The sequence below is a fragment of the Numenius arquata genome, chromosome 6, assembly GCF_964106895.1.
Source record: "Numenius arquata chromosome 6, bNumArq3.hap1.1, whole genome shotgun sequence".
Taxonomy (NCBI): Eukaryota; Metazoa; Chordata; class Aves; order Charadriiformes; family Scolopacidae; genus Numenius; species Numenius arquata.
The window spans coordinates 57,568,771-57,581,328 of NC_133581.1; the positions used below are offsets into that span (position 1 = coordinate 57,568,771).

Below are 12,558 nucleotides of genomic sequence, written 5' to 3' on the forward strand. Positions count from 1 at the left end.
TCTGCTGTGGAAGGAGCAGGCGCTGGCGGGGCAGAGTGGGGAGCAGAGGCTGGGAGGTGGCAGGGAAGTTGTGCACTTCGGAGGGGAAGGAGCGAAGAGCCTCAAAGCACCCGCAGTCCGGGGGGGGGGGGAACTCTCGCCGTGCTCCCAGCTCCTGGGTGCCAGAGCCGCAGGCTGGAGGGGAGCACCCTCACCCCCCTCACCCCTGCTCCCCTAGAGCTACGCTGCTGCTGGGCGCTGGGCTGTCTGGGGCACGCAGTGGTGGGGCTGGGCCAGGGCCACGTAGCCCGGCAAGCAGTGGCAGCGGTAGGAGCCCTCCGTGTTCTCGCAGGTGCTGCCCCGGCACAGGGGCTCAGGGCCGCCCACCTCCTCGCACTCATTGATGTCTGCAAGGAGGAGAAGGACGGGGGTGAGTGAGTGGCACAGCGAGCAGTCCCAGACCACAGCCAGCATCTCCTTGTGCCCCTGCCACCCCTCCCCGGACCTCCCCCACAGGTGTCTTGTGCCCCCTCTCAATGCCTCCAGGATGCCCACTGTGACCCCATCAGCCTCCCACACCCCTCAGCACATCCACAGAGTCCCCTCAGTACCCAGGGGCGACATCCCCTGCATTTGGCATCCCCCAGCACAGGAGGGAGTCCCCCCAGCAATGCACATCAGATAAGCTCCCCCCCTCCCACGCTCTACAGCTGGTGACACCCCGGGTTAGCAGCTTCCTGCTGGTAAATTGTGCTAGCGTAAGATCTGGGAGAAAGGCTGCCTCCAGCCTTAGAAAACACCCTTTCCTGATGGGACAAGGTCGAGGAGGCAGATGATGGTGGCCCTGAGAGGCCGATTATCACCTCCAGGAGCAGAACGCAGAGGGACCTTGCACTGTGCAAACAAGGGTTTGTTTTATTAACCTGAAAACTGTGCCAAAGGGCTCCCCCGGCCGGCTCGACGCTGGGCTAAAACGTGCAGCTGCCCTGCTGCGACGGGTCTGCTCTGCTAAAGGCACTTCCCTGACACCCTGCCTGAGCTACCCCGACTTGTGGCAGGGTCACCAGCTGGGCAGAACATCCCTGTGCACCCCAGAGCCCTTGTTTGCATCCACAGGACCTCGAGAGCCCAAATCCTCACCTGCCAAGACAGGTCCAAACCCTGTGACCACGAACTCCATCCTCACTCCCCTGCAGATCGGCAGGGAGCAGGCACGGGGAGCAGCTGATGGGTTCAGATGGCCACCCAAGGGAGTACGAAGACCCCAGCAGTGACCCACGGATCCCACCAGGGCTAAGAGCTCTGCCACCCTGGGGACCTCAGGTTATCCCTAGCACAGGTGGAGGGGGGCATCTAGCCAAGAGAGGGAAGTGCAACTCCAGAGAGGGAGGCTGGAAGCAAAAACCAGGTGCAGTGGGAGGAAGCACAGCCATCATGAGAGGAAGGAGAAGAAGGGAAACTTGAGATGAAAGAGCTTGAGGAACAAGGCAGCCTTCGTATGCAGCCAAAGCAATGGTTGAATGGGCACTGCAGACTTGGGCTGAACCTCAGGACAGAACATCACCATGGACGGGATGGGCTTGTGTAGAAGCCCAAGGAGGAGATGTTAGGAATCACATCAAGGAAGATGTGCTCCGCATCCTGGGAAGCAGGGGGAGGAACCTTGCTGGGGGCTCCAGGGAAATGCAAAAGCAGAAAGAGCAGACCTTCCACCAAATTGAGAGAAGTAAACCAAGGCTATTTTAGCCCAGAAGTACCCGAAAACCAGACGTGGTAGAGTGGCACTAGCAGTGCACACCCAGCTCCGGAGCCTGCCCGCTCAGGCAGGGGTGGGGGCAGGCAGCCCACCCTGCAGGGTGAGGGCAAGCTGTCCCCATAGGGAGGCGAGAGTGGAAGCACTGCAGCAGCTGCAGGAGATCCCTAAAGGCATCAGGTCAGCAAGTTGAAAACATGGGGATGAGTAAACACCACGTAGGAGAACTGAAGGGGAAAAAATCAAGACAGGCTTCAGTGCAAAATGAGTGCTAGTTAGTCCAGGACACGAAAGGCAACAAGCAAATGTTCCATAAATATGTTAACAGGAAACAATGGGGAATGTCGGTCTGGTCCTTATCGGCAGGGGAAACAAAAGCCAGCCGAGCTGGCTGGAGCAGCTGACGTGGGCTTTGTTCCATCCATCACAGAAATGCTTGTGGTGACCAGAAAGGGTGCAAACCATGTTTGACATGTTTAGACAAGGGTGCAGGAGCACAGGGAGGGAAAGGCCATGCTGGGAGGGAAAGGCTGGACAATCAGATAGATAAATTAGTTACATCCATATGGCTTGCTGCAACTCATCTTCACGTGCTTAATGCTCCTGCAGTCCCTGAAAAGTTGGAAGTTCTCTCTGAGATGGAGAATAAAGGAGGTCTCAGAGACCTGAGGAAGGGTAAATCTGGTAACTATCTTCAAAAACAGAGAAGGGATAATCCAGAACTACAGACTGCTCACCCCCATTCCCGTAGGCAGGCCAGGTTTGTCAGTGATTAGGTGATAACCCTCCAAAGCATATCAGGGTCATTAAATAGCTCGTGCGGCTCTCTTAAGGCCTGATTACGTTAAGCCAATCTGGTTCCCTTCGCTGACCTGATAACTGGTGTGTCAGATAAGGGAGGAGCAGTGGGTATGATGTGCCTTGGCCACAGTGAGGATTTCAACACGCTCTCACATGACACACTCAAGCAGACTGAGAAAATACGGTCTAGATGAAATTGCAGCAATTGCACAATGGGCTGCAAAGCTGCACTTCAAAGATAATTAGCAATACCTGGCTGTTACAATAAAAGCCATTTAAAGCACAGCCTGCAAGGCTCTGTCCTCACCCTTGGTCTATTCAATGTTGTCATTAACGTGGACAAAGGAAGAATCCCCGTGATTATGAAACTTATGTGTGTGATGCCAGCACTCTGGGGGAGACTGGGGTTCAGACCCATTCTGATCAAGGAGAGAAGTGTCCAAAATCAAGCAGCCAAAATTCACTGAAGGCAAGAGCAAAGCACTGCAGCCAAGGAAAGGGAAACTGAGTGCACAAATGCAGAAGGAAGAGTAACAGCCCAGGCAGCCATTCTGCCCAGCAGCATGCCCAGCAGCATTTGGGGAGGCGGAGACCATGGGTTCTGTATGGAGAAGCTGCATGATCATGTCGTGCAATGAGAATGGGAGCTGGAGTTAGTGCCGTGCCTAAGGAAGGAGGGTCTTCATCTGCTCTGTTGAGTGCCTGGGGCCTCAGCTGGCTTGGGGAGCTGCACTGCAAAAAGGATGGAGACATGGCACAGGGAAGCAGAGGAGATGCAGAGAGAAGCTTTAGAGACCATGTCTCATAGGGCAGGGTGGAGAGTGAGGAATTTCACCAGGGCAGTGATGAATGTAGAGGAAAGTAAGCAGGGGTAGTCTAACAGTGGCTGGTGATGTACAAGAGTGTTATGCAAAGAATGGGGCGATCAGCTGCTCCCCGCGATGCCCTGAGATGCCCTGATTTAGCTGCCAGCAGAAAGTGGCAGGCTCAATCTCTAGGACGGTCCTCCCAGCTCTGTGGGACGGAGGCACCAGGAAGAGCACGGACTCCTCCAGCAGCTGTCCCGGCCAGCGCCACCAGAGAGCAGCAGCCGCCAAGGGATGGATGCCAGGGCCAGGCAGCCCTCACAGCCCTGGCTGCAGCCCCCGGCACCCCACACCACCACTCACCCACGCAGGCCATGCGGGTCATGTCCAGCTGGAAGCCATCGAAGCAGTCGCAGGTGTAGCCCTCCCGGACACGCACGCAGCGCCCGTTCTCACAGCCATTGAGGATCCCGCACTCCTCAGCCTGCAGTCCCTCGAAGCCCTCGTAGAGGCCTGGAAGGTGGCAAGACGGTGTCAGAACAGGGTGACCCTCCACCCAGCTGAGGAGGGGACATCGGGCATGTGGCAAGACAGTGCTGGTGGGGCCAGAACCGACTCAGAGCAGCCAGGAGCAAAGGTTGCTCCAAGTCTGAAGCATCCTGGTCGGGGTGGGAGCAGTTTCCTTGGACTACCTGGATAAGAAAGCACATCTCTGTATCTCCCAGTACTCACCAGTTTGGCTGGGCAGGTAGCGGGGCGAGGACCGCCCTGGGCCATGGTGGAGAGGACTGCCACGAAACTCGCTGATGGGTTCCCTCCGAGGGAAACCAGAATCGGGGTTTCCATACTCAGACTCCAGGTAGTTGTAGTAGGGGCCTATATCTGGGCTGGGAAGGCCATAGTGAGGGTCTTCCAAGCCTGGTCCATACTCATACCGAGGTCTTTCCCGGAGCTCAGCCCCTCTCTCGCTGTCTTCACTGGCCCCATTACACAGGAAAGCAAAATCAGCTGGAAGCAGTGAGAGAAAAGGAAGGGTCAGTGCAGCCCAGCTCAAGAGAAGTAGGTCTGCTACAGCCAGAGAGGGTGCATCCACACTGGCCTCCAAAGCTTTCATTCAATGGCCTCCAAAGCTGCAGCTCTGTAGTTTGCTGATGGCAGCCCATCTTTGAGAAGACCAGCTCCTGTCCGGGGCCAGCAAGTCCTTGAGCAGTGAGAACCCCAATTCCCAGTGTGCTCCCATGCCAGGCTGCCACTGCCTCACCTCTCCTAAGCCAAGCAGGAGCAGCAGGATGCACAGGAGAATTCTCTCCTCAGACACCTTGGACTCATTGCAAACCAGTTTCAGGTATGTCCTCCCCACTGGTGTAGCTCAGCTCTGGAGAAGTGAGGCGTTCACCCACTCCTTGGGCTGGCTTTGGCAATGCAGACAACAGGAGGAGCCCTCACTGCAGCCATATGCGGCCAACTCTGCCCCGCACGACCAGCAGCAGCCCAGCCTGTCCCCACCTCTGCCAGGGAGATGCTTGCCCATGCCGCCCCACTCACCAGAGGACCTGTGTGGACAGAGCGCACAGTTCTGGCCCCAGGCTTCACCGAGCCGGCAGCAGCACTCGGTGTACGTGGTCTGCTCGCCATGCAGCAGGTCTTGGCAGATGTAGTCAGCGACAGTCTGCCAGCAGACATCCAGGTGGATTTCGTACTCCTCCAAGGCATCTGTGAATGCCACGAGCAAAGGATGCCATAAAAATCATCCAGAAGAGTGCTACTCCCTTTGTCCCAAGAGGGATGACCATGTGGTCCAGCTCCTGCCCCTCTGCCCTGGCTGCACGCTGTGCTGGCACTGGCACCCCTCAGCCTGGCAATGAGCACCCACCCGCTGCTCCCTCCCGGGAGACCCAGCTGCAGGGTGGGATGTGCGAGGTGAAGGTGTGCTGTGGCGGGGCTGCAGGCTCACCTGCCCTGCTGGAGAGGTTCACACACCGGTTGCCAGTGGCATCCAGCACGAGGGGGAGGCTGCAGAAGCAGTGGTAGGAACCGTCCGTGTTCAGACACTCGCCGTTGATGCAGTACACTTCGTTCTGACACTCGTCCTGGTCTGCCCACGAACAAGGACAGAGCAGGGTTTCAGGCTGGCAGACACAGGCAGTGCGACCCTTTCTCTGCCACCTCCTGTTTTGTCCCCTGGGAGGGTCCCAGGAAGCCTGTCACCCAGGGCTGGCCTTGTAGCGTGGGCAGCAGGGACAACTCTAGGTGCAGCGGCACATCTGTCCCTCTGCACATGGTGGGAGCCCCCGCTGCTCTTTGAGACCATCTTACCAACGCACTCAAGCTTGCTGGAGTCATAGAAGTAGCCTGTACGGCAGAAGCACTTGTAGCCCGGCACCGTGTTCAAACACTGTCCGTTGCGGCAAAACTCGGAGCCAAATATCTCACACTCGTCCATATCTGAGGGAGGAAGGGACAGAGCATCTCATGGAGCAGAGCCGTGGAAGCAGGGCAGGCTGGGTGCTGTGTCCACAGAAAATATGTCACCTTGGCCTGGACTGGCAGGTCCCAGAGTGAGCCCCCTGACTCTCCCACCGGCCACAGGCCTGGGAGCAGAGGGGGATGCACCCACAGGTAGAGCAGGAGGAGGGATAACAGGGAACAGGATACTTTCACAAATAGGAAATTCATGTGTGTTTCTGGAAGGTTGAGAACACAACCCCCTGAAGGTGAAGCAAAGACTGAGCTAGGCAGCCACTGGGAGATCTATCAGTAACGAGAAGGGTTGTGTCTTACTGGATCCCATTCCTGGTTTGAAATGGGCATGGGAGGTTTGTACCAAGAAAAGAGTCACTGCCAGCAGTAAGGCAGGACTGGAGGAAAGGGCACTTCCAGCTCAGTGATACTGGAAATCTGGGATTTCTCTGGACAGAGGAAAACAGCAGCAGGATGTTAGCAACCCCCCACCATAGCCCCAGGGAGATATCTTGGTGGATGCATCTCTGTGCAGGGCTGTGCACAGCACCCTCTGGAAGAAATCAAAGAAAATGGTGCTAGTACCTGTGAAAGAGACTTTTCCTGAGAGCAGATCTTCCTGGGGAACATAGCCCTTCCCTAGAGGGCAGACCTCTTGGTACTCCACTGGCCAGGAGGCAGGTGCCAAGGGGAGATGGGAAGAAAAGAAACAGCTCGTTAGCACAACCGAGGTAGAGCTGGTGGGCAGACCACTGTCCTTGCCTAATGTGGTGGGTCCACAGTCCTACCTGTGCCTGGGATGGGGCAGGGGTAAGTCTCACAGTTGTCACCCCAGGCTGCCCCCACAGTACAGCAGCATTCCTCCTTGGTGATGTTCTTGGCCAGGACGCTGTCACACAGGCGAACGTCACTGATGTGGTAGTAGCACTGCTTGCGCTCCGCGCTGTCAGAGAGGTGGGCTGCATGTGTCTCAGGGCCCTCTAGAAGACAGCAGGGCAGGGACGGGATGGGGTCCTCGGCACCCCAACGCAGCATCCCACACCTAGGAGGTTCCAGAGCACACCCATCACCAGCAGCGTGGCCTTCCCCACTTTTAGGCTCCTCAGCTCTCCCCAGAAGAAAGCTTGCCCATGCCTGAGTGGGCTTGTACAGTCCTGGCAACTCCTCAGCTTTATATCACCCCAGCCAGGACTACCATGCTCCTGCTCTACCTGCCACACATGCTTCTGTCTCATCTGCCTACTCACCCATGGCTGCTCGGGGCTGGCACTGCCCTGTCTCTGTGTCGTACTCCTCGTGGTCGCTGGGGCAGAGGCAGAGGAAGGATCCCTCCACATTCTCACAGAGCGCAGTCCCGCACACAGCGACCATCAGCTCGCACTCATTCACATCTGCAAAGCAAGGGGCAGCAGTGGCAGCCGGAGCCCTGCCTCTGCATGGGCAGCCTGTGCATGGTCTGCAGCATGGGGTCACTCTTCAGCACGGAGATGGAAGCTGCTAGGGACCAGCTGAGAGCTCTGTTCACACCATGGCTCAACACAAGCCTGGCAAGAGCTTCTTGCCTTACTCTCAGTGGATTCAAGGAACCTGAACTCCAGCTTGCAGTGAGTCACTGGATCACAGGATCATCCAGGTTTGAAGGGACCACTGGAGGTCTCTAGTCCAACCTCCTGCTCAAAGCAGGGTCAGTTATGGGATCCCACCAGGCTGCTCAGAGTTGAGTCTTTAAAACCTCCAAGGGTGGCAACTGCACAGCCTCCTTGGGCATCTGTTCCACTGCCTGCCTGTCTTCATGGTGAAAACATTTTTCCTTATATTACACCCTGCCTGTTCTCTCCAGGCACCCATTAAAGTACCTCTCTAGCACCTTCAGTGCCTCCAGCCCTGAAGCACTTCCTTTTCACCTGCATAGAGAAGGGCTCTGTGTTCACTGGGAGCCACTTGTCTTTTCATAGAGCCCTGCTCCTTCGCAGACTTAAGGATCTGCTGTGCTAAGGGGGAGAGTTTTGCCTCCATGAGCTGCCCTGTCCACGTCTGGGATTCTTCATGCATGGATGCAGTCCCCATCCATGCCCCAGGAGCTGTGGCACAGCGGGGACACCAGCCTGGCACTGCCAATGGCTGTCCCTCACTGACTGGCAGGGCGATCGCGGGAGACTCACCAACACAGTAGTGCCCGGAGGGCGAGCTCTCATAGCCACGGTCGCAGAGGCAGCGGAAGGAGCCGTCTGAGTTCTCACAGAAGCCATGGCTCCCGCACAGCGTCTCGTTGGCGCACTCATCTATGTCTGCAGCAGAGCAGAGAGCAGGAATTGCCCCAGGTTCTACCTCTCCCAATCGCCTTCCCCTGCCCAGGCCCTTCTGCTCCGATTTCAAGACCCAGGGATCATGCAGGCATTCCCTTGATGTGAGGGACTGGGTCTGGCTGCCCCAATCACTCCTGTGCTCTGAGTGTGCATGTTAATAGAAGCTTCCTGCAACATCCAGAGCTACATAGAGACCACATGGACAGAGCTACAGGAGCGGGGTGGGAATGGGAAATGGATGGGAAGTGTGGGAGGTGGCTGGCAGGGGTGACTGAGGGCAGCACAGGTCCCTGCAGAGGCGTAAAGGGACACAGAGCCTCCGGACTCATTGGCAGGAGATACAAGGGTGCAACTGAAGTGTGTGGGGCAAGGGCAGACAGATCTAGGATGATACCCTCCTGCACCATTCTTCTTGACCTAGTCCTTCTCCAACTGCCATAGTGCCAGGGAGTAATCTCTGCTTTGCCCCAGCCCGGTGGGGTTGGACAATCACAATTGGGTCCTCTGCCTATGGAGGGTAGTTTTACAGCCCTGCTGGCTGCATCCTGCTCCCCTCCTACCACTGCACATGGCAAATTTATTTATCTGGAGTAGGCAGAGGAGCTGCGTGCCCACAGATCACTGCTCCCAAGGCCAGGAGCAGCTCCACATGCTAAGTCTGAGTCCTAGCACAGCCCAAAGCCCAGTGGCTGGCAGCAGCTCCTCCCTGCTGCAGCCTTCCCTAAGCCAGGGGGAGCCTCAAAAATGCAGAAACCCCTTTACTCTTTCCTCTTTGCTGGAGCTTGAACTCGAAACCCAGACTGCCCAGCCTAGCACACAGTGGTACCAGCAGCCTTTCCCCTCACCCAGCCCTGCCAGGCAGGTGACTGGCACAGGCAGCAGCCCCAGCAAGCACAGCTTACAAGGGAGCTGCCGTCCAGCCCCAAGCCTGGAATGGCTGTAACCTGCCCAGGACTCTCCCCAAGCGGAAAGCAGCACAATGCGGTGTCTGTTCCAGATGCCAGGAAGAGAGAAGTCTAGACACAAGCAGGCAGCTCAGCCAAGAAAACAAACTCTCAGCATTATCTGCCTCTCCACCAGCCACATGCTTCCTCCTCCTCCTCCTTCTCCCCCGCGCCCCTGGCAGACACGTCCCACAGCCACCCTGTCCCTGCCAGGAGGAGCGACAGGGACACCCAGGGCTGTACTCACCGATACAGTCACCCAAGGGGGTCCAGTGGAAGCCAGGCTGGCAGCCCATGATACAACGATAGGAGCCCAGGCTGTTCTGGCACCGCCACGTGCCGCAGATGGCATCCCCATACTCTTTACACTCATCCACGTCTGCAGGGAGGAGGGCAAAGGAATGAGGATGGTCAGATGAGAACCCTGCTTGCTCACTGAAGCACCTGGGTCAAGTTCAGTTGGCCAGAGGCCCTGAGCCATTGCTAGTCCTTCTTACAAGCCACCAGCAACTTTGGGTGCTAAGAGCAGAACTGTCCTCCCCCCTGCACTGGCTGCATCCATCCCCCTAGATCCCAGGGAGCTTATCCCCCCAGCAATGAGGTCTCACCCACGCAGTCATCAGTCTCCTGGGAGTGTTTGAACCCATTTTCACACAGACACCTGTAGGAACCTTCTGTGTTCAGGCACTGGCCTTGCGAGCACCGGGACTTGTCTGTGCATTCATCCACATCTGCAAAATCAGGCCAAAATCGTCAACCTGGATCTCACAGCAGGGGAGGCAGCAGAGGGCAGGTCCCGAGGTATGTCCTTGCCATCTTCCAGCTTACCTTGGCAGCTGACTCCACCAGCCGTGTTTGAGAACCCAGGAGCACAAATACAGAAGTAGGATCCATGACTGTTGAGACACTCGCCATTGGGGCTGCAGATCTCGCTGTTCAGGCACTCGTTCACATCTGCAGAAGGAGCAGAGTCAGGGCAATACACCCAGCCTGGGGGACATCCTTCACCTAAGCCACATGGATTCCCTCTCCCCATTCTCTTACAGGCAGCCCTTGCAGGGCTCCTGGGCCCTAGTTTTCTTGCCATGGAGACAGAGATCTTCCCTGTCCACGGTGATCCTGAAGTTGGCTACAACCTTATGGGTGTGCCATGCATGGTGGCATCACCTGCCTCCCTGCCGAGAAAGAAGGGGGATCTATAGGGAGGCTGTATGTCCTGGACCCAGATGGCTGCAGGGATGGGGTTTGTACCTTCGCACATGGTGCCATTGATGAGCTCGAAGCCAGCCTGGCAGTGGCACTGGTAGGAGCCCGGGGTGTTCCTGCATTCTCCCCTCAGGCACTGAACAGCAGGGTCCTCACACTCATCCATATCTGCCAAGCAGAAGGGCAAAGCACAGTGAGGTCCCAGCTCTTGCTGCTACTGGAGAAGATCCCCACCCAGAGAAGCAGTGAGCAACCCAGCTGCTGGCCTGCCAGGTGGGTTTCAGCTGCCCTCCCAGACCATCCTGTTAGTGAGTTGAGGGCAGAGACTCCCTGTTACTGGGGTGTGAGGAGTCAGCCCAGATCCTTCACTCCCCTCCATCATACGGACCAGGATAAACTGGATCCCAGCACCAAGTCAATGGTGCCCAGTGACAGGACCAGAGGCAATGGGCACAAACTGAAACACAGGAGGTCCCATCTGAAAATCAGGAAACACTTTTTCACTGTGAGGGTTACTGAGCACTGGCACAAATTGCCCAAAGAGATTGTGGAGTCTCCTTCCTTGGAGATATTCAAAAGCCATCTGGACATGGTCCTGGGCAACCAGCTCTAGGTGACCCTACTTGAGCAGGAGGGTTGGACAAGATGATCTCCAGAGGTCCCTTCCAACCTCAGCCATTCTGTGATTCTGTGAGCACAGGGATACTGCTAACCCCAGTGTCCCAGGGAGCTCTGCACTGGGTACCACAACCACCAAGAGGCCAGCACAGACCCACAGTTGCTGAAAAACTGCAAATATCAGGAAAGTATCCCAGCACCAGCCATACCTTCTGTGGCTCTGCTTTCCTACCTGCCAGGCTCTCCTACAATGTCCTTCTCCCGGCAAAGCTGGCTGGGGGCCTACATCAGTTCTTACCCAGATGCAGAGCTCCCCACAAACCCTCTCTTGCCCAACTCCCCCAGGCCTGGGCCAGAGCCTGCTGGCGCTGAGGGTTTTGCTGACAGCAGAGGAGAGAGGGTGCCCTCCCCTCTAACAGGGGGCTGTGACATGCCAGCAGACTGCCAGTGCCTGCAGGCCCATGAAGTAAGGGTGAATCATTGGAGGATGCTGCTAATCAGAACAATGGGCTGGTGTGCAGGCAGCAGAAGACATGCTAATTGAGAAGGTCCTGCTGTAATCTTCTCCCCTTCCAGGAGCTAAAGCCCTGAACTGGCAGCTCCTGCGGGCAGTGCAGGGACCTTCTCTTCCCCTTTGCAGAGCACTGGGCACACCACAGGCATAAATGAACATCAGTCCCTACCACCTCGGGGCAGGATTCCCAGCTGTTCAGTCTCAAAGGTTTGCAAGTAGCAAAATTCTGGAATCCTTCTGGAGATGAACCATAACCTAGTTTACTTGTCACAAAACTATCATGAAACCCTTATCGTTTTTCAAATATGAAACCCAGATCTACAGACAAGGCCACCAGCCAAGGCAGGGAAGAACATGCCATCCTGCTGTCGGGTCAGTGTGACCCAAACAGTATCGAACCCTGATAAGGTGCCCTTGTGACACGGCTAGTGCAAGGTGGCTAAGAAGGGGCTCACATGGAGCCTTGGGAAACAGAGAGGGCAGATGGAAGCGATCAAACCATGATTCTTCCATTGCACCCAAAAATCAGATGGAAAATAAGCTTGTTTCATGCTGGCTTTCTTGGACACCAAAATAGAGAAGAGAGGGAAGAAAGCCTCCCTCTTCTCCCCCACTGGAGGCCCCCATGCAGGGGGGTTCTTCTGAGAGTCACATCAAAGGCAAGATCTTCTGTTTGCCAGCTTTTTGCAGGCTGCAGATCTTTGCAGTGCTCCAGAGAGAAATCCATAGCACAGGGCCAATCTTCAAACAAATACCTTTGCCAGCTCTGCCCCCTCCCTTCCCTTGCCCCAAACAGGGAATTTGCATCAAGCCATCTCAAGCCCAGGACATCCCCTGAGGACAGCCACCAGGGAGGGAGTTTCCCTGCCTGCACTGGGGAGTCTGGCTGTGAGGCTGGGACAGGGCACTCTCATGTCTGAGCAAAGCAACCAACACAGATCCATGATGGTGTTAACCCTCTGTCACGCATACCTGGCACAGCAAAGCCCTTCAACTACTCTTTCCTTTTTAAACATGTCCAAGTTACACTAGGGGCTGGGAAAAAAGATGAAGCCTGGGTGCCCACAGTCTCTCCACTGGCTGTGGATGCAGTTTCTCCCTCTGTTGAGGACCTACAATTGGGGCACATGCTTCCAGACACACAATTCTGAACTGAAGCACACTTGGCTCC

General features: G+C 56.3%; 1 protein-coding gene across 1 annotated transcript in view; it reads right to left on the minus strand.

Annotated features, from left to right (window-relative positions):
- Positions 1-219: 219 nt before the first annotated feature.
- The window catches only part of LTBP2 (latent transforming growth factor beta binding protein 2), a 73,594-nt gene continuing 61,255 nt past the window's right edge, over positions 220-12,558 (minus strand). The window contains exons 22-35 of the mRNA XM_074149747.1: positions 10,301-10,423; positions 9,878-10,003; positions 9,658-9,780; positions 9,297-9,428; positions 7,962-8,087; positions 7,047-7,190; positions 6,588-6,779; positions 6,385-6,465; positions 5,656-5,784; positions 5,294-5,434; positions 4,885-5,052; positions 4,072-4,347; positions 3,703-3,852; positions 220-386 (exon numbers count right to left, since the gene is read on the minus strand). Of these exons, the coding sequence (XP_074005848.1) occupies positions 220-386; positions 3,703-3,852; positions 4,072-4,347; positions 4,885-5,052; positions 5,294-5,434; positions 5,656-5,784; positions 6,385-6,465; positions 6,588-6,779; positions 7,047-7,190; positions 7,962-8,087; positions 9,297-9,428; positions 9,658-9,780; positions 9,878-10,003; positions 10,301-10,423 (2,078 nt within the window). The remainder of the gene's footprint in view (positions 387-3,702; positions 3,853-4,071; positions 4,348-4,884; positions 5,053-5,293; positions 5,435-5,655; positions 5,785-6,384; positions 6,466-6,587; positions 6,780-7,046; positions 7,191-7,961; positions 8,088-9,296; positions 9,429-9,657; positions 9,781-9,877; positions 10,004-10,300; positions 10,424-12,558) is intronic.